Raw genomic sequence first — 21204 nt, forward strand, 5'->3', positions numbered from 1 at the left:
TCAGAAACTACTAAAACATAAGTAAATTTAATGAAATGCATTTTAATTCTAATGATAATGTTACTTTAACATCTAAAATGTCTGCTGTAATTTGACTGCATTAGCAGCAAAAAATATGCTTTAAGCATCACATCTCTTAGCAAATAAATGTTTTCTTCTGTAGAGGCCAAGAGTTGACGACATTCAAAATCTGGGCCAAGTATTTTGTTCTAACAATTATGTAAATTCCACATCTAGCTCTCTTGTTTGTTCCATCCCTACTTACTTTTATCCTGCCTACATTACAATTTTTAAGATCTCATTACTTTTCCAAAGTTTACCTAGTGGGTTGATGTCACTATTTAACTCTGTTATCAACTGTATATCAAAGTTCCGAGTGCCTGTCATTCCCCCCCCCCCCCCCGGTTTTAACTGTCTTGCCTGATCGGTTGCACTTGTTTTTCTTGGATTAAACTAAAGAAATTGTGGTTCTTTTTTTAACTGATCATTCTGACAGTGTTGTTACTGTGTTGTGTTCCTATTACTCCACTCCAGTCTTACTGCTCATGTCTTTGACACATGTTTTTAATCTAGTCTGGTTTTAGATAACATAAAGTAATGTTTTCAGGACAGTCTGGAACATTATGAAAGAAGCCAATAATTATCTAATACAATACAGAAAAACAAATGTACATTTATTTGCAAAGAATATTTGAAATTAGACAATGAAGCAAATTGAGTGAAAATGTAGTCGTGCTTACCGTTCTCCAGCTTGCTTTTCTTATTGGTGGTTTATGGACAGCAATGCTGAGAAGGTGGAGCTTCTGTGCTTTCCCTTCACCATTCATAAAAGGGGATTAATTGAACAAGGACTACTAGGGGTCTTGTCCCGATTCTTAATCCCATTTTGTGTATGTGCCCTCATCTTCATTAATAGGAGTAGCTCTTCCTTTAAGTGAGTGCTTCCTGTTTTTGCTACAAGTATAGCCCTTAATGTTTTATAGCAGAAAATGTAAAACCCACTTTAAAATGAGCCTCATTCTTATACTTTCCGGCTTCCTTCATCTTCTCTTACTGAAACCTCATGAATTCAGAAGAATAGAATCTGGTTTATAATGGATGGCTTCAATAGTCACCTCTATTGACTAATTTTTTGTGACTCTGGAATTGTGATGTCGAAATAATTTTTTATCTGTACTACCTGTGTATTCCTCCTTTTCTCTGAGCGAGAGAGAAGGGGGTACTGTAGTACCTGCTATGACACATGAGCTTCTGAAGGCAAACCATACAGTACTCATATTACGTTTTATAATCTCATCTCAGGTACTGACCTGATTCACATGGAATGACAACCATGGTTGAATTAACCATGGCTTGTTGAATCGTGGGTTGTCTTTACATGCAAACTCAGATCTGTGGGTTAATTATGGGTTGCTAACCATGAACAACCTACGACGAGAACCCATGGTTTGTTGTTGGGTGTTGAACTGTGGGTTGTTTATACCATTGTTGTTACACGTGAACCCAGAATTGTGGGTTGTTCATGGCGTGTTTTGTCAGGCAACAGAGGCAACAGTAAAAAAAATCCAGCTTCTTTACATGCCAGTACTGCAGTGCCTCAAAGACAGTTGAGATACAGGGAGGGAGCAGGAGGAGGGAAACAGGGACTGAGAAAAGAAACCATGGCTTGCTTGTTCATCAGCCAGACAAACCCTGGGTAGAGCAACAAACCGTGGGTTAGCATTGCACACAAACCAGGCCATCAAGTAGGCATTTTGCCTAGAAAGACAAGATATAATTTTTAATAGAAAAATGGTGATTATTTCTATTCTGCATATATTTATGAATGACTGATCTTAAGTCTCAATCATTAATCAAGGTATCAGTCCTAGTTTTTTGCAGTAGGGTTGGAAAGCTGATACTTCACAGCTTGCCAAAGGCAAATGAAATTTACTTCCATTGCATTAGATACTTCGGAGTAAGTTAGTTTTTGACCTTCAATCATTGACATCCACCTTTTACAGATTCCAAAGGATGAACACATCTTAAGGTTCTTGCGTGCTAGAGACTTCAACATTGACAAAGCCAGAGAGATCCTGTGCCAGTCATTAACATGGCGCAAACAGCACCAGGTGGACTACATTCTGGACACTTGGAACCCTCCTCAAGTACTCCAGGATTACTATGCAGGAGGCTGGCATCACCATGACAAAGGTATACTAGTAGGTTTATAGAGGGCATTTTATAGGGGGAAGCTTCCGAGCACCTGCCAGATGGAAAGATATGCTTGTCTACTCAAATGCTGTAGGTCAACACAACTTACAAAAAGGAAGCTGAAATTCCAGTAGGACTGAGTATGGTCACAAGAACTTATTTTGCCCCCCATTCAGACCTCTATTCAGACTTTATGTACAGACACAACTGGGGGCCTGTTGAGCATAACAGATAGAGCAGTGGGATGGCCCACTACTTTCCTTAATATCAATTATTATGCACCAACACTGTACAAAGTTTTGTTTGCTAACAAAGAATGGAAAGAAATGGAAAAAGACAGAAAAGAGGGCAGTAAGAGATCAAAAAGCATAATGCATGTGTATCTTTCAAGAATTTGGTATGCACTCTTCTGCTCCCATAAGCATCTTGTTGGGAGGGAGGACTAAGAATATCTCTTTCATCAAGGTTTTACTTAACCAAAATTCTGCCATGCTGGACCAAATGAAGCTCCACCCACTTGGCATGATGTAGTAACATCAAAGGAAACTGCATTGGCTACATGTGAATTCCAACTCTGGGTTGTCTGTCTCCCAAGAACTCAGAGTTTTGGGTTCAGACACCATAATAAACAACCCAGGGATGGAGTATCCTTGGGTTGTTCATCTTGGCAGGAGCAGGCAGGTGGCCGGGAACCAACACGTGCACTCGCTTCTGCTCGTCTGTTCAAAAACCCATGGTTTGTTAACTGTGGGTCCTTACGATGTGTGAACTGGGCCACTCACCTATTCTACATTTATTGGAAAGAGTAAGAAAACAAATTGGTGATCTTTGTGGGTAAAAATAGTACTTTAAATAAAATATTGCTACTCTGTGCTAAAAGTACTCAGGCCCTGAAAGTTATACTTCAAAGGTAAATGTTGGCATTCAGATATATTGAAAGCCTGACAACTTCATCTTGATTTAAAAAAAATAAAATAAAATCTAGCCCTCATAATGGAGAGAAACATGATAGCACATCCAAAACTTCCCAACTTCCTCAAGTTATGATCCTACAGATTTAAATGGAATATCTAAACTTTTGAAGAGGCTAACACAACCTCTTACCATAGAATCATAGAATAGTATAGAATAGTAGGGTTGGAAGGGGCCTACAAGGCCATCGAGTCCAACCCCCTGCTCAATGCAGGAATCCAAGTCAGAGCATCCCTGACAGATGGCTGTCCAGCCTCATCTTGAATGCCTCCAGTGTGGGATAGCCCACCACCTCCCTCCTTTTTGCCAAGACACTTCTATATTCTGCATATGTACTAAACCTCTACACATTCATACAAATCTTTAAAGTTCTTCTTTAATCTTGAGAACCAGATGCTTTGGGTTAAATGATAGCTGAGCTTCTCATCTAGCTGCATGATGCCAGTAGTTCAGGCCGTAGGAAAGTTGGCTTTTGCATGGCTGCTTTGCCTGAAGTCTCGGCTGTTGAAATAATTAAAAAAGTGCAGCACAGCTGCTTCAACCAAATATACTCCTGGAATCCCACAGCCTAATTTTCCTAACTTTCTGCCAAGTTACCAGGGCTGCCTCATTTCTTATACTATTAGTGTGAAAAGAAGAGGCATGTTTTTCCTTTCCCCTCAGCCCAGGACACTTGATAAAAAAAGGGAGTTTCTAATGAGGTTTGTGATGGAGGGAAGTTCCGACCCATCTTTGTGAGCCAAGTCAAAATTCAGGTTTGTTTTGCAGCCAAGCAGGTGTACTGGTGGCTTTTGTAGAAACCCAGTTTACTAAGCAAGTACTGATTACTCCAGTTGCCCACATAAAAAATAAGGGCCTCCTCACAAATCCTTTGTGTATATGAGCATAAGAAAATAACTAACACCAGTTGTCCATGCTTTTTGTTCAGACGGGCGTCCGTTGTACGTACTGAGACTTGGCCAGATGGATACCAAAGGTTTGGTGCGAGCTCTTGGGGAAGAAGCATTGCTCCGCTACGTAAGTGCCTTTGATGCAAGTGGGTTTGGTAGTGAACATGGTGTTCCCCTTTTATTGCTCTGTGTTCTGCTAGAATGAAGAGCATGCTGCTATTGTCTTCAGCAGTCTGTGTTCATTTTGAACAGATTTTGTTCTGCCAGAACATGTTTGCTTTTTTGTTTTTGTCGAAGGCCTGGCCTATACGTGTGGGAGGATGATGTGTTCATCCTGAGATGGCGGAATGGCTTGTACCACTTCTGACTGCAGATGGGGATGTTGCTTTTTAAAATGTTCCCCATGTATTATAAAAACAAAACAAAAAACAAACCTCTGCAAGCATGCAAAAAAAGAAACAAAAACAAAATGCACATTGGGGAGAAATTCTAAGCCAGCCTCTCACTGCTTTGCTAGTTTTCTATTTGCCAGGAGTTTTGATTTTACAGAGCATTTAACAATGTGATCTCTCACCTGCAGTCTGAGTAGTACAGTCCACTCTCCTGCTACATTCTGCAGTATGTGGAAACCAGGCTGAACCATAGATGGGTGACAGAAAGATTCAGGCTTAGCAGTTCTCTGCAGTTCTATGCTGGGCCAGCTTTTGCTGCTTTCAAGTAGCATTTTAACTAGTCTCTCAATTTTCCAATGTTCCTAAGCTATTGAAGAAAAACTCATCTGCTTTCAAATTATTTCCAGTCTACACACTTAAGCCCACAGGAAAATAGCTAGCAATTGGCACTATTTCTTTGTATTCAATACAATACACCTGAACTGCCATCCCATGGTATATGAGAGGCAATGGAAATGGTAGATAGAATTCATCATTGGTCTTTCACTATGGGGGGCGGGGGGAAGAATTGTTATGCTTAAACAAAGCTGGTAGTAAATTAGCTAACACTGCCCAAAGATAATTGCAGGTAGCTTCTTGAGACATCATTTCACTCAAATGTCAAACAAATATAACAGCAGGATAAAAATAAAACCAGGAAAATCTTAAATGGCCCTCTGCTGCCTGTTCACTTATGTGCTCTTTGAGTACTGCCTCCAGTTTTGCTCACCTTTTTAAAGTATAGAAGTGAAAAGCTTAAAGCAATAAACTGGAACAGAAAAGAGATGAATCGTGCAGTCATATATGGGTAAGTCCATTGAATTCAATGGGACCTATTCCCAGGTTAGTATAGGATTGCAGCCTAAGGTAAAGTTTCTTAGATAAGAGATAAAAACATGTATGTCTAAAGTCTTTAAAATCAGTGAATTGGCAAAATATGAACATGGAATTATTGTCTCTCTTTTCAAATACCACTGTTACTAAAACAGCAACAATACCCACTTAAAGCTAAAACACCTAATTAAAGCTAAAATAGGAGCATCTCTATTGCCCAGATTTCATCCATGATCACTCTGCAGCAATGTCTCTGCAAGATCCCCTTCTCTCTCTGTCTCCTGTGTGTGTGTGTGCAGGTTCTCTCTATAAATGAAGAAGGACTGAGAAGGTGTGAAGAAAATACAAAAGTGTTTGGAAGACCTATAAGGTAAAGGAGCATAGTTAGCATTCCACCATTCATTCGCTTTCATTCAAGTCTAGAGATAATCCATGCTAACCTGGATGGTGTTTTGCTATCCAGTGTCCTAAGGTTATGAATCCTAGGTTAACTAAGAGGGCATACTAGTGAAACTCGTATATGATCAGGGTCCACTTGTTATATAGTAACCACAGACTCATGGTCTATAAGGCTCTGACAGCCCATCCATTGTGTGCAAACTAATCACTAGAAAGCAGAATCCTTGAAGTGAAACCATTGATTGTCCAAAACCTTTGAAAAAGAGATAGGAGTTCAGAAGACAGTGCTGGCAGGACTTGAGGAGTGATGGTTGTCCCAGGCATAAATGTGTAATAGAAATTGTAAGTAATTTGCTTCTTTCTTTCTTTCTTTCTTTCTTTCCTTCCTTCCTTCCTTCCTTCCTTCCTTCCTTCCTTCCTTCCTTCCTTTCTTTCTTTCTTTCTTTCACCACCAGCTCTTGGACCTGTTTGGTGGACCTGGAGGGCCTGAATATGCGGCACTTATGGAGACCTGGTGTCAAGGCCTTGCTGAGAATAATTGAGGTGGTTGAAGCAAATTATCCAGAAACACTGGGGCGCCTTCTGATTCTGCGAGCTCCTAGGGTGTTTCCAGTCCTTTGGACACTGGTGGGTTTATCGGGGGGTTTCTCTTTTGGGTTCTACGGTTTGGAAATCAGACCCAATCTGTACTTTGAATTCTTGAAGCCATTTGTGGACCTGGGGACTTTACTAACTTGGTATTTTATTTACAGGTTAGTCCATTCATTGATGACAACACTCGAAAGAAATTCCTGATTTATGCTGGCAATGACTATCAAGGTCCTGGTGGGCTGTTGGATTATATTGACAAAGAAATTATTCCAGATTTTCTTGGTGGAGAATGCATGGTAGGTAAACCGGTGGTGTAAGCAGAACTGTTTTGGTTTGTATTACAACAAAGGTGGAAAATGGTATTGTCAAGTGTCATTTTTTACCGTTCATGTAATCAGATAACATAATCGTTGGAGCATTCTGCAGTTCTAATTAGCAAATCTAAAATCGTTGATTACTAGAAATTGCCAGATGTGAGCAGGGCAGTCCAGTTTCAGTCTGGCCTCATCCATGAAGGTAGCCTCAGTAGGTAATCTTGAGCCAGCTGCTATCTCAAGCACACCCACCTCATGTACAGTATGGGAATAATACTGATCTGCCTTACAAGGTGGTTATAAAAGATTTTTGAGCAAATGCATGTAAAGTGCTTTCAAAGCTCTAAAGTACTATGGAAATCCAAAGTATGAGAGTCCAAGTAGTCTTGCTTTCAGATCTCCAGAACTCCCTGGCACAGATGCCATATCATCTGCGTAGCACATTCTGCTAGTGGCTTAAACTGCTGTGTGCCACACACCGCATGGCACAAATTCGTTTCATCCCTTTTCTTTTTGATGGATGATAAGAACCAATAAGGGAATTGTGTGTTGGTTTGAAAGGTGTAGCATAGTATATAGGTTTTGGGCCAGCATTTTTCTAAATCAAAACACACAAACTTGCTGTTTTTCATAGTATGCTTAGTATCTTCATTTTTATATGAAATGGTAGGTCAGCCTTCCTCAACCTGGTGCCCTCCAGATGTGTTGGGCTACAACTCCCATTGGTCATGTGGGCTGTGAGTTGATGGGAGTTGACGTCCAACACATCTGGAGGACACCAGGTCGGGGAAGGCTGTGGTAGATGGTGAAGTTCTTTAACAAATCAGTTCAAATCTTCAGTGGTAATTTAGTTGGTACTTGATCACTGAAACCAAACGTTCTTCACTGACTAAAGAATCAAAGTGACTTTTTGGTGTATTCTTCCTGGGTTGTTTTCTACCTGAGCAGAGATCTAATGCTGCTTTCCTCGCCTCTTAATTACATTTCTAAAGTGTGAAGTTCCAGAGGGTGGGCTGGTTCCCAAATCTCTGTACCGGACAGCAGAAGAACTGGAAAATGAAGACATAAAGTTGTGGACAGAAACCATCTATCAGTCTGCAAGTGTCTTCAAAGGAGCTCCCCATGAGGTATGTTTCCTTGTTCTTTTCCTTGTATCATCTGACATGAATAGAGAAACCAGCCCTTGGTTGGTTTGGAACAGGATTTATGCCAGCTACACTCTCTTGGACCAGATTCAGATAATATTTCAGCTTGCTCCCTCTTGGAAATAATTGCTTATGTGAGCAGGGGGCTTCTGCAAGATTGTCATTCCTCTTCCAAGTTAGAAAAAAGTATCTTATGGATTTGTTATTCATAGAGAAGGAGCTCAGACCTTACGCGTCTCCCCTCAGACATTCCACTGCTCATGAAAGTCAACCTCACATGAGTAGTTATTGGCAGGAGTGAGCTATCTCAAGTATCATCTGAGCTGTCCCAAAGTCCTGTCTTGCTATGAATTTGTGTTGGTGGGCAATGCTCGAATTATGAGGAAGAGGGTAGGGGGCCCTTAATGAAGTCTACAAGCCCTAACCCCTGACTTCCCCTCCCAATTCTAGTCAAATCATGCCTCCCCTGTAGTTTTCTAAAAACAGTAGCTAAAGGGGCTGTCACATGCAGACCCCTCTGCATGGCTCTGTCCCCTGGTAATTTCTGTATTGCTGGCAGATCTATGACAGTACTTTCCTAGACTCCTCAAGCACTGTTCCTATTCCTGCTGGGAAGGTAACCCTTGACTTTTTTTTCCTTTAAAAAAAAAAACCTCAAATTTTTTCACAGAAAACAAGAACGAAGATTGCATCCTTTTTCCTATGCAGTGCAGTTTGAATAAATTTAACGTAGAGCTCTTCAGTCAGTATACATAGCATACTTTTTAATCTTCTTAAATATATAACAACGAGAGGAATATATATGGCCCACCAATGTTTTTTCTAGCAGCATTTATTTAAGGACCAGTCTTCTAATCTACTTTTCCCTAAAGGAGCATGGCAGGGTATGGTGCTGGATGAGTAAGGTGTCCCTGTGGTTGCTGCTCTTAACCTATATAAGGCATGTGTCTGTTCTCACCGGTCCTCACCCCTTGTTTCCCACTTTTAAGGCACCAGGTTTTATTCTGCAATTAAGGGCTAAAACAAATATCATCTGAAATGAAAACTGAGATTGGGTAATGACAATTTGACTGCTTTAAAAAATATGTCACTCATGAAATTTACACAGTCAGATACAGAAACATTTAACAAACTCTTGCATCTGCTTACCACATTGCTCGTAGCAGGTGCTGTAACAAATATAGACACAGTAGATTGGTACTCAGAGGATTCATAGTGTGAGAAACCTGACAGCAGTGCCAGGGTGGCTCTTCTCATCAAATACCTTCTGCCTTGACTGAGCTTTTAATACAGTCTCTTTCTTCCCTTTCTCTCTAGATTTTCATTCAGATTGTGGATGCTTCCTCTGTGATCACCTGGGACTTTGATGTTTGCAAAGGTGACATTGTTTTTAACATCTATCACTCCAAGAGAGCACCACAGCCTCCTAAAAAGGACTCCCTGGGGGCTCACAGCATTACCTCTCCTGGTGGCAATAATGTACAACTGATAGACAAAGCCTGGCAGCTGGGGCGAGACTACAGTATGGTGGAATCTCCACTTATCTGTAAGGAAGGGGAGAGCGTGCAGGTGAGAGCAAGTCTGCGAATACGGATGAACCGACAAAATGCCATTAGAAGCCATTCCAAACCGTATAAGCCTTTCAGGCACTTGTGTTGGGAATAAGTATTCTCAGGTTGTCTCCGTGTAATCGCAGGCAAAGGTAACTAGCCAGAATTCCTAAGCTGCGATAAAAAGTCGCAGTGGTGTGGAATCTTTCAAGATTAATGGTTTGTCTCCTGGGCATCCAAATCTAAAGTATGTCATCTTAGTGCTGTTGTTGGATGAAAAGATTAGACAAATGCATGGAGGGTAAGGTTATCAATGGCTACTAGTCCTGATGGCTATATGCTACCTCCAGTATCAGAGGCAGTATGCCTATGTACACCAGTTGCTGGGGAACATGGGCAGGAGGGTGTTATTGCACTCATGTCCTACTTATGTGGATGGAATGTTAGACTAGATGGACCCTTGGTTTGATCCAGCAGGGCTGTTCTTTTCTTATGAAAGGATCTTAAGACACTCTTTCTCAAACTTCTTGAGCCCCCCTGATAAACTTATTTTGCCCTCTGCCCCATCTTAACACTGTGCTGACCATCTGATCCACAGGTAAATATGCAGAGATCCTTGTATGTAGTTGTGTACATTCAAGGGTCTGTATGCTGGGGCCACAAATCCAACTCTGGCATAAGAAGAGGGATACAACAGGGCATCACCAATCCCTCCTCAAAATCACGCATAATAGCACACAGCAGCAATTCTTTCTGTGACACATGGGGAAGTGGCACTTTCTCCCCAACAAATTGAATGTACACCTGTGAGGACTCTCTGCCCAGGGGAGGTGGGGAGGCAGTCAATCCATCTACATCTTGGTTGTTGGTGGGAGGAAGGCCCCAACTGTCTTCGGATCCTATCTGCCTAAAATTTTGCACCCCTTTTTGTAGGAGTCCTGTGCACCTTAAACTTCTCATACAGTTTGAGAAGCAATTACATTAAGGGCATCAGTGCTTTTAAAAAGTGCAATGCTGAAATCGGTGTAGGAGCAATGAATTAATATGCCAGACACCTTCCATGCATAGGTCCAGGACAGCTGCCTTTCTTTTCCCAATAGAAAGCAAGTCAGCCAATTAGATCAGAAAAGGAGAGACTCTGATCCAGCTCCCTAGAAGCATTCATGCACATTTATTATTATTACTAGTATTACTGGTATTACTATTATATTCCTCTTCCTCCTCCTCCTCTCCTGGAGCTATACACAGACAGTGTCTGGCATGTTAATTCATTGATGCTACACTGGTTTTAGGCAAATATATAACTAGCCTACCAGCCCCATTAACTTCGAGGTTTCATCATCACCACCCCTGCAAATCTAAGGTGGGTGAATAAATGTCCTCTCACGCCCCACCACTTGAATCCCCACTGCCATCCTTGCAGTCCAGACTATACATTTTAAATAAGGTATGCTGGCAAGCAAGGGATTACAGCTCATTAATTGTCGTCCCCTCCCCCCCTGCCGCTCCCAAAATGATCTATGCATGCACTGTTCTAGGACTCAAGCCTATCATCTGGGATTTGAAGCAGGTGCTTTGAGATGCAGTACTTTGCAGTTTAATGCTTGTCATCTGGATTGGTTTGCCCCAGCCAGGATGAGTGGTCACAGACCACAAAGTTCAGGTGAACAGGCAGGGCTGAAGGAAATCCATGGGAGTACCAGCTACTCTCTTTGCTACCACTACACATACTGATTTAAGTAGGCTTGAGCATGAGAGGAAGATCCAGACACATGAGAAACTGAGCATCATGCCAGCCTCACAACCGCAAGGCTGAATTCTGGTGATCAGTTTCCCACGTGGTTGGAATTGCCACATGGGGCATTCTAAGTGGTGACCATTTGATAAGTGGTGGCGGCCTCTTCGTCTCGACCATAGACAAGCCCACTGCCATTTTCTCTGCTCTTGCTTTCAGGGGTCCCATGTGACTAGATGGCCAGGCTTCTACATTCTCCAGTGGAAGTTTCACAGCATGCCTGCCTGTGCTACAACCAGCATGCCTCGTGTGGATGATGTCCTGGCATCTCTACAAGTCTCATCTCATAAGTGCAAAGTGATGTACTACACAGAAGTAATTGGGTCAGAAGACTTCAGGTACTGTTAGCTGTGGTCTTGCAAGTGCTCTCTTGGGGAATTCCAAAACCCCTTTTAAAAAAATCAAAACTGTCAAGGACTTCTCCAGAACATTAAAGAAATACAGGCAGGGTCCTTGCAACTCTGCCACTTTCACAATGTCTTTCTGTTAGGGGTTCTGGCAGTGATCAGAGACTAAAGCCCATGAATGTAATGTCTGTCTCAGTACTGCACTTTTTGAGTTTCAGGCAACGTCTCTGGTTGAAAGCGGTTTGGCAGCAATAACAGCTTATGTATCACTCCCTTGGGCTATTGCCTCCTGTCATCTCTGCTTGTAAGAAAGCATCTTTCATTCTACTTTCTAGGATCCCCATCTCTCTCACCACGTATGGATGCTTTGCAGGGATCCTGATTTCCAAAGCCTTGACTGGCTTCCCTTACTTTGCATTACTTATTTTACAAAACTAGCATTTAATACGTATTCAGTGAAGAAATCAGAACTTTTTTTGTCCTTGATTGAAAATGTTGATCTATATAGGAATGTTTGATCATATGTCCTCTGCACGCCAATAAAGAAACAAATACACTTGGTAAATGGAATAAATTAATATTAGGCAAGAATTGAGGGAACAGAAAAAGCAAAAGGCATTGCGATTGGCCTTGGCCTTTTAGGTCAGGGATAAAGGGAAAAGAGTATAGTCATGAAGGATCTGTGGAGGCCTCTAAAGCCCCATTCCATACTTGTAGAAAGTCCTGGTTATCCCCATTCAGACTGTTAAGCATGACCAGATCAGACACTGGCTGCATGGCTCCATGATTCTTCCCTATAACCGCAAAATTTTCAGGGAAAATATATTTATTTAGACAAAAGGTTTATTCACACATTTGCTGTTCCTTAGTTTTTAATATTTTAATTTACTTGCTGAATCAAAGGTTGAATTGAAGTTTGAAGTATAAGGAGAAGAACATCTCCTTTGTGGAATGATTTGTCAATGGGAGTATTGTCAGGCCTCTTCACTGGAGGCTTTTAAAAAGGCCCTAAAGACTGACTTGTTTTCTATGGTGCTTCTTAAACAGGATTTTATCAGGTGGTTGAATTAATAAAATGGTTTTAGCAGTAATTATTTACTGGAACTTGGTACTTTTACTGGGCTGGAGGCATGCTTATGGTTATTGCTCGTTCTTATTTGTTGATTTTTAGCATTATGGTTTTGTTGCCCTTGAAGCTCATAGTTGGTTGCATATTGATGTAAGCTGCATTGGGAGATTTTCTCCTCTAAAAGGCGACTTATAAATATTTTAACTAAAACGTCATCATAATATAATTCACCTAGTAATGGACTATGTAAACCATGCTACGGTCAAGACCAAGCATCAGAGTACAGGGCTTTTAGCAGACCACTGGCAACCCTGTTTGCAGACCCCTGGTAAAGAATCCAAATTGAGCAGCTCTTTTGTGCAGCTCCACATGCGAAAGTGTCTTCTCCCTAATATGTCTCTGTTTCTCTGTGCAGGGGATCCATGAGCAGCCTTGAATCAAGTCACAGTGGATTTTCTCAGCTCAGCGCTGCTACAACTTCTTCTGGCCAATCTCAGTCCAGCTCCATGATTTCCAGGTAGTGCCACTGCCAGCAAAAAGCCAATTGAAGAGATGGCCGGACCCTCGTCTGTGGCAGCCAACTGCAATTCAGCATAATCATCAGTGACAATTGCAAACACACACAGACACACACACACACACACACACCACCAAACACACACATGGAAGGCCTTTTTATAGATAGTAAAGTAGCTGTGTGCATTTAAATATGGTGGTTTTGTTTTGAATTAGAACTGAAAGAGTGTGTGTAACCTTAACTCAGTAGCCATAGTTGGGGGGGGGGGGGGTGTTATAAACATGCTTGCACAAATCCTAACCTGGAAATGCAAGGGCTATTTTGCAAAGAAAGGAATAATCAATGTGCTGGTGGTTGAGAGTTTATTTAAAAAATTAACATCCTACCAAAACATTTTATAGTGTATTAGAAACCTAACCTAAAGCTTTTGCTGGTGAGGTTCTCACAAAATTTGAAAACACTTTTTCCCTTCCTGCTACTGAGAGCTCCTTCCTAGTGAATACCCATGATTAAGGCCTAGAAGGGAGCAGTGGCTGGACGCTTGACATTTCGTGAAGTGCCAGCTGGTGACTGGCTGAACTACTACCTTTTTCTCTAGCTTTGTCATAGGTGGATGCTCCCTTCTACAAAGGAAGCAGAACTACTGGTGCTCTCAAGCACCCATTTTGACATTAATGCATTCCACATAATCACACTGTTAAGGGCATACTCCAGCTTTGGGCATTTGAAAGGCTTTGAGCCAGAATTTACACTTCTGAGTACTGAAGATGGGACAGAAGAGGGAAGAGCAGGCTCTCCTCAACTCATCCCAAAGGCTGGAACTACTTTGGGTCCTCAGGTTCATTTCTTTCTTCTGGAGTGTGTCTGACCCCTCCTCACTTGCATCTTTTCAAGCACTCATTGAATGAGCTGATTTAGAGGAAGGTGTGGCTGCAGCAGTTCTTCCTTTCCTGCTCTTCTCCAGATCCCCCCATGTCTCCCATGAATGCAAGGAGAAACCCCATGCCACTGCACTATGGACAGGGATCTTAGCATCTTAGCAAAGCTCAGTGTGCTATGGCAACAGTGACTGCAACCCACCCAGATTTTCCTAGAATGGAAGTTTTAGTTGCTATGCTAAATGCTCTTTAAGTTCCAGCAGTCACCATTAATACTTTGAGAGACTTCAGCTTGAAACTTGCCATGTATTTTGGAAAGCTCAAGACCCAAAATATTCAGCCTGTCAGATTACGTTTGCTGTGTTACATCAGACCTTAATAGCCAACTGGATAAAATATTAAAAGGACTACAAATTAGTTCCTGAGGTGGACAATAGCTGCTGAAGCAGTGTTCTCTTCCGCTCAGAGATTTAAAATAAAAGGCCCCCCTTTTCATATTATCAGGGCCTTGCCCAGGGAAGAATCTTGGCTTGCACAGCTTGTACAACCCAGTGGTGTGTTCCATTTTGAGGAGAACAAAGGAATGAGGCATGCAGCTGTTAAATAAGGGAATTTAAGTAAGGGAATTTGTTTAAAATTGGGCTGTTAAAAGCTTATGCTAGTTTAAAGGACATGAAATGCTGACAAAAAACAGCTGTGGTCAAAATTAGGCTGCTAACAGTTGTGTGTGCTAAAAGTATTAGGCTAAAATGACCACCTTAAGTACTGGCTAAGTGGAATCGGGAGAATATAAATTAGTTCCATAAACCCATACATGCTCTGTTGCTTCTCCTGCTGCTGCCTGTAAGAGCTGCTTAAATAGTAAGACCCCAACATGATATCCATCTTCAGTAGCAGTTTTAATTATTGGTCTGCAGTCATGAACATGGTTCCTGACTCCGAGAAACCTAGTGCCATGTCAAGCCCTCTCTCATTGTTAGTGTCCATGGTGCCCTGTTGCAAAAGGACATGTTCTCTTCTCACTTGTAAGGGCTCTGTCTTGAAAGATGGTCCCCTCTTTCTTTCTCTCTTTCTCTCAGATGGCGATTTTGCTGACAGCTGTAAAGAAAACACTTCACTCAACAGTCCACATCATCCCAGAGATGTCTGACTTTGTAGAATCTTTTTTTTTTTTTTTTTGAGTTGCAGCCACTTCTCCTGTCTGAAGATCTCTTTAATTTTGCTCAGTAGTGTCCCTTGGGGAGTCTTGAAATCTAATACATCTTTCAGAGCTCAAAGCACAAACACTTGAGGGGGTCCATACATCACAAAAAGCAAGACTTTTTTTAGTAGAGTACCCATGGCAACTGTGACCCAGCTCTAACCGCCTTCTCTTCTCCTTAACATGTGATCTTACTGCTGTTCTTACTCCATTCCCCCTTCCTGCCAGAATGGATAATTCTGCTGGTCCTACTTTCTCTGAACTTAACTTAACAACTTGGTCCCTCCTTCTCTGTGTTCATGAACTTCATATCAATTTCTGTAAATGTTTTGTAAACATATTACCTCAATCTTGGTAATAAGATAACAGTCTTTAAAAGATTTTTTAATTTGTATCAATAATAAATGTGAATTGTTTGGGGGGGAAAGTCTGAATTCTTTCTTCTCAGCTTGCTTCAGAAGAGATGGCTTTTCCTAAGATGCAACAGAATTCTGAAAAAGAAACAGTGTAATAGGATTGAGCTGAGCAAAAAGAACTATTGAGTTCTCTGAGCCGTATATGGCAGGCATTTAACTTGCAGCCCCCCCTTTTTCATAAGGGCTTAAGGCAGGCAGTACTTCCAGTCTTCAGAGGATTCTATCTGGTTGCTTTCAAATGGAGGATTTTGGAGGGTTCAGGCACACCAATCACACATTACTTTGGGGCTGTTATCAGTCCTTGTGCTGATGGACTGCTCCACGTGAGGGATTACCTAGGCCTTATCAGGTAGCCACTGCTCTCCCTTTTGCACCTCTCTTTCTAGGTGCTTCTTCCCTTGCTTTCCCTTGTGTAGCACTACCAGTGGTACATGAAATGCCAACTGAATATGGAAATACAGGTGACTAAAGATGCCTGGTCTCACCTTCACACAGTTGTGAACACATCTCATCTTTGTACTCCTTTCCTCAGCTCCCTTTGTTCATGTTTAGAAATCCCATTAAAGTAAATTAATGGAGTGGGGATGGGGCTAGAGAGAGCATAGCTGAGTTCAGCTGGAGGTTGAATTTTAATTTTGGAGGGATTCAAAAGTTAAGAGGGTTCGAGAGTAGAAAGGACATTCCATTGAGTTCAGCTTCCTGTGGTCATAAGGATATAAGAGCTCTTGTCTTTCTGAATGGTGCATGGGAAAACTGCACAATTCAGCTGTGAAGATACTGCTGAATTAAAAACTAATCTTGTTTTTGTTTTGTTTTTTCTGGGAGTCACCAACAGGCGCAATAACAGTGCTAGGCTGGGGGAGGTATGAGTGAATATTAATGGGAGCAGTGATCCATATCCACAGTGCCAAACGTACTGGTATATTATGCTGGAACAGCAACACTTGCTGCATTTTCCTCTTGCGTCTTGACTTTTGACAGATGATTCAATTGCAGGTGCTAATTAAATAGCGGTGTACTGGAGATGGCTCGCCAGTTCTCCTGTAGTGCCACCTGCTGGTCACATCTGAACTGGGCATTTCTAAATGCTTGTGGACCTGTTTCACACAACTGCTATTTATGTTTTATCCTTCCCAGTTTTCACATCAGCATACGTTCAGCCTGCCTCCTCCTCTCTGCAGCCATGGGAGAGTGTTTGGCCCAAGGTCATCCAGTGAACTGTAGAAGTAAGCGAGGATTAATCAACATACGATGATTGTTTACACTGGGGTTTGGCAGCACAAAACCCATGGCTGCCTCCCATTGTGCCTGTGAAGTACTTGTGATCTGTAAAACAAAACAAAAACACCAAATTTTTTAAAAAACAAAACTTTTAGGTGGGGGGGCACAGAGACATTCTTTGGAAGTAAAGATGGCGGCGGCTGGAGGCCACCACTTCACTGTGAAACACCACCCTCCCCAAAAGGGAGGTGGGGAGGAAGGGACTTGCTGGCCCTGCCTGCTAAAGGGGGAAGCTGAGGTAGGGCTGGGGGTGGCCCAATGCGGAGGGAGAGGAGGAAGAAGCATCAAGGAGATGAGGTCTATGGTAGGAGAGTGAGATGGGGAGACAGAGCCGGGCTGGGGGTGACCTGAGGGGAAGAAGCAGGGAGGATGGCTGCAGAGATTGATGGGAGGCATTCGGGAGGCTTAGCAACATGTGAAAGTGAGTGTGTGCGTTGGCACAGTGAGATGAAGGTTCTTGAATACAGGACAAGCATCCCACATTGCATCAATGCAGTGTTGCTATTCATTCTCACTATCATCTGGTTAAAGAAAAAAAGAGCTTCAGCTATTGGGCAGTATAGAAATGAAATTGAATTGATTGAATTGAATTGAATTTGAATATCGCATTTGAATAGGGGTGTACACTGACCCCAGTTGAGTAGTTCAGAATTAACAGCCTGATATGACTTGAGAACAAATCAGAACCTCACCTTGGAAATCTTAAGCTTCGCAACTCCTCATTGACTTATCATTGGAAATCAACAAATGGCTGCAACGTTTTGGCCAGAATTGGATGAAATTTGCAGGCATAGTTACCCCTTCTGAGGTGGTGAAGCATGCCAAATGTCAGGTAGGTGCAATAGTTTTATGCTAAGTGTTGTATGCACAGAAATTGTCCACATCATAGAGGCGCCCCTAAGTAAAAAAAAAAACACAACCCTGCAAAATTTCAGGACAGGTTCAGCAGTACAATAATGTCATGCTGTTGTGACTACTGTCCTACTGGAATGTTGCAATGCCTCATAGGATCTGGTACATTTCCTCCAGCCCAGGGCTTGTTTAATTTAAGCAGTAATGATTTTCAGAGTGGTGTGTATTCTGCACCAGTGAATTCAGCAACTCGAGTATCAGTTTTTCAAAGGGAGGGTTGTGAGGAGAAGCAGGGCTCTAGCCAGTGGGTATACAAAGAGTATAGTTAATGCCCAGTGAAACCTCAGAAGCCATAGGAATTGTTTCCAGAAGCCTAGATTTTGTGCTTCTCCATAGCGCCTTCCCTATAACCAACCAAAGAGAAATAAGTTATATAAAATATGTAAGACTATTTGTTTAATTTGCATAATTTATAGAGGATGCAGAATTTTGAAATGTTGGCATAAACACAGTCCTGCCCGTGTTTTCCTCTAGAATGAAGCCCCTGTGCATGTGTGAGTGAGAGTTATGTGCACCCAACCACCACCGCCCCACACAAATAAGACCCATTAGGTCAACCCTGGTAAAGTAATACAGGTTATAAAACAAATCTACATCCAAATAACCCAAGAAATCATAGTCACTCCATGTCAATTTCAGGAACATGCAATATTCGTTCCGTGTTGCCCTTTTTGACATGGCTTGTGTGCTCCTGCTCTCTTTTTTTTCCAGCACAGTCTCAAGGAAGGGATTAGATCTTTTGCTTCCATTTTCAATTATCCCTGGTTTATTATGCCCAAACCCAGAACTGTGGTTAATCTTAATTATGGTTTAGGGCAGGGTTGAGCAATTTGTAGCCCTCCAGATGTTTTGGCCTAGAGCTCCCATCAATCCTAACCAGCATAGCAAATAGTGAGGGATTATGGGAGTTGTAGTCCTCCAGATGTTTTGGCCTACAAGTTGCCCACCCCTGGTTTAGGGAAATAAGTTTGGATCATGAGTCATGTTGTGAGGTTAGCTTGTTTCCCTAAATCATAAGAAGGCTGACCGCTGTAAACAGGTAACTAGTTAGTTGGAAATAAAAACAAAAAGCTTCTGATTTCTTCCTTGCTGCTGTTCTGGGGGCGGGGGGGGGGGGGAGCTCACAAGCCCAAAACTTGTTCATATACCACAAAACCATAGTTTAGTGTTACTCCTGAACACAACTTTTGTCTCTTTCCTGTTATAGAGGCGTGCTGGCCAGTGGAGAATAAGGCAGCTGTGCTCTGAAGCAAAAAATAGGTTAAAATTTTGTCAACCCAAGGCTTTGAAAATTAAGTGTAATAACTCCAATGAAGTGGACACCTAAGGGTTTTTATTGTGCAATTACCTTGACTTATTCACAGAATAAGTCCAGATTATGGGGGTCCAGATGTTGCCAACTCCCAGTTGTTTAGTCGTTAAGTCGTGTCCGACTCTTCGTGACCCCATGGACCATAGCACGCCAGGACTTCCTGTCCTCCACTTTCTCCCGGAGTGTGCTCAAGTTCATATTCATTGCATCGGTGATGCTATCTAGCCATCTCATCCTCTGCCGTCCCCTTCTCCTTTTGCCTTCAATCTTTCCCAGCATCAGGGTCTTTTCCAGGGAGTTTTCTCTTCGCATTAGGTGGCCAAAGTATTTCAGCTTCAGCTTCAGTATCTGTCCTTCCAATGAGCAGTCAGGGTTGATTTCCTTTAGGATTGACTGATTTGACCTCCTTGCAGTCCAGGGGATTCGTAAGAGTGTTCTCCAGCGCCACAGTTCGAAAGCATCGATTCTTTGGCGCTCAGCCTTCCTTATAGTCCAGCTCTCACAGCCATACATTACTACTGGGAAAACCATAGCTTTGATTATATGAACCTTTGTCAGCAAGGTGATGTCTCTGCTTCTTACTATGCTGTCTAGGTTTGCCATAGCTTTCCTCCCAAGGAGCAAGCGTCTTTTAATTTCATGGCTACAGTCACCGTCTGCGGTGATCTTGGAGCCCAAGAAAGTAAAATCTGTCACTGCTTCCATTTCTTCCCCTTCTATATGCCAGGAAGTGATGGGGCCAGATGCCATGATCTTCATTTTTTTAATGTTGAGTTTCAAACGAGCTTTTGCACTCTGCTCTTTCACCCTCAACAAGAGGCTCTTTAGATCACTTTCTGCCATTAGGGTGGTATTGTCTGCGTATCTGAGGTTGTTGATAATTCTCCCAGCAATCTTAATTCCGACCTGTGATTCATCCAACCTGGCGTTTCTCATGATGTACTCTGCATATAAGTTAAATAAGCAGGGCAACAATATGCAGCCTTGTCGTACTCCTTTCCCAATTTTGAACCAATCCGTTGTTCCATGTCCGGTTCTTACTGTTGCTTCTTGACCCTCGTACAGGTTTCTCAGGAGACAGGTAAGGTGGTCTGGGACTCCCATCTCTTTCAGAATTTGCCACAGTTTGTTGTGATCCACACAATCAAAGGCTTTAGCGTAGTCAATGAAGCAGAAAGAGACGTTTTTCTGGAATTCTCTTGCTTTCTCCATGATCCAGTGAATGTTGGTGATTTGATCTCTAGTTCCTCTGCCTCTTTGAAACCCAGCTTATACTTCCGGTAGTTCTCGGTTCACATACTGCTGAAGCCTAGCTTGTAGGATTTTGAGCATAACCTTGCTGGCATGTGAAATGAGCGCAATTGTGCGGTAGTTTGAACACTCTTTGGCATTGCCCTTCTTTGGAACTGGAATGTAAACTGACCTTTTCCAGTCTTGTGGCCACTGTCGAGTGTTCCAAATGTGTTGGCATATTGAGTGCAGCACTTTAACAGCATCGTCTTTTAGGATCTTAAATAGCTCAGCTGGAATACTGTCATCTCCACTAGCTTTGTTGTTAGTAATGCTTCCTAAGGCCCACTTGACTTCACTCTCGAGGATGTCCGGCTCAAGTTCAGTGACTGCACTATCATGGCTATCAGGGACATTAAGATCTTTCCTGTATAGTTCTTCTGTGTATTCTTTCCACCTCTTCTTAATCTCATCTGCTTCTGTTAGGTCCCTGCCTTCTTTGTCCTTTATCATGCCCATCTTTGCACAAAACGTTCCCTTGAGATCTCCGATTTACTTGAAAAGATCTCTAGTCTTTCCCATTATATTATTTTCCTCCATTTCTTTGCATTGTTCATTTAAGAAGGCCTTCTTGTCTCTCCTTGCACTTCTCTGGAACTCTGCATTCAGTTGGATATATCTTCGCCTTTCTCCCTTGCTTTTCACTTCCCTTCTTTCCTCAGCTACTTATAAAGCCTCATCAGACAGCCACTTTGTTTTCTTGGATTTCTTTTTCTTTGGGATGGATTTAGTTGCTGAACAACGTTATGGACCTCTGTCCATAGTTCCTCAGGCACTCTGTCTATCAGGTCTAATCCGTTAAATCTATTCATCACTGTGTATTCATAAGAGATATGATTTTGGTCATACCTGAATGGTTTTGTTCAT

The 21204-nt window shown here is 42.1% G+C and overlaps 1 protein-coding gene across 4 annotated transcripts in view; it reads left to right on the forward strand.

The window, feature by feature from the left end:
• SEC14L1 (SEC14 like lipid binding 1) overlaps nt 1–19335 on the forward strand; it is a 104728-nt gene extending 85393 nt beyond the window's left edge. For 3 of the 4 annotated variants that reach the window (XM_084838228.1, XM_084838227.1, XM_084838229.1), the window contains 10 exons: nt 2004–2193; nt 4094–4182; nt 5620–5690; nt 6175–6346; nt 6472–6606; nt 7617–7751; nt 9087–9338; nt 11274–11452; nt 12946–13047; nt 15005–19335. In XM_084838228.1, coding sequence (XP_084694354.1) covers nt 2004–2193; nt 4094–4182; nt 5620–5690; nt 6175–6346; nt 6472–6606; nt 7617–7751; nt 9087–9338; nt 11274–11452; nt 12946–13047; nt 15005–15020 — 1341 coding nt within the window. In that variant the 3' untranslated portion in view covers nt 15021–19335. Of the gene's footprint in view, nt 1–2003; nt 2194–4093; nt 4183–5619; nt 5691–6174; nt 6347–6471; nt 6607–7616; nt 7752–9086; nt 9339–11273; nt 11453–12945 lie in introns of all 4 variants that reach the window. The other variant, XM_084838230.1, reaches the window with a different exon arrangement.
• The last annotated feature ends 1869 nt before the right edge of the window (nt 19336–21204 follow it).

Source organism: Heloderma suspectum, chromosome 2 (assembly GCF_057233095.1).
Source record: "Heloderma suspectum isolate Gila_16-S chromosome 2, 16-S_ref, whole genome shotgun sequence".
In the NCBI taxonomy this organism is placed as follows: Eukaryota; Metazoa; Chordata; class Lepidosauria; order Squamata; family Helodermatidae; genus Heloderma; species Heloderma suspectum.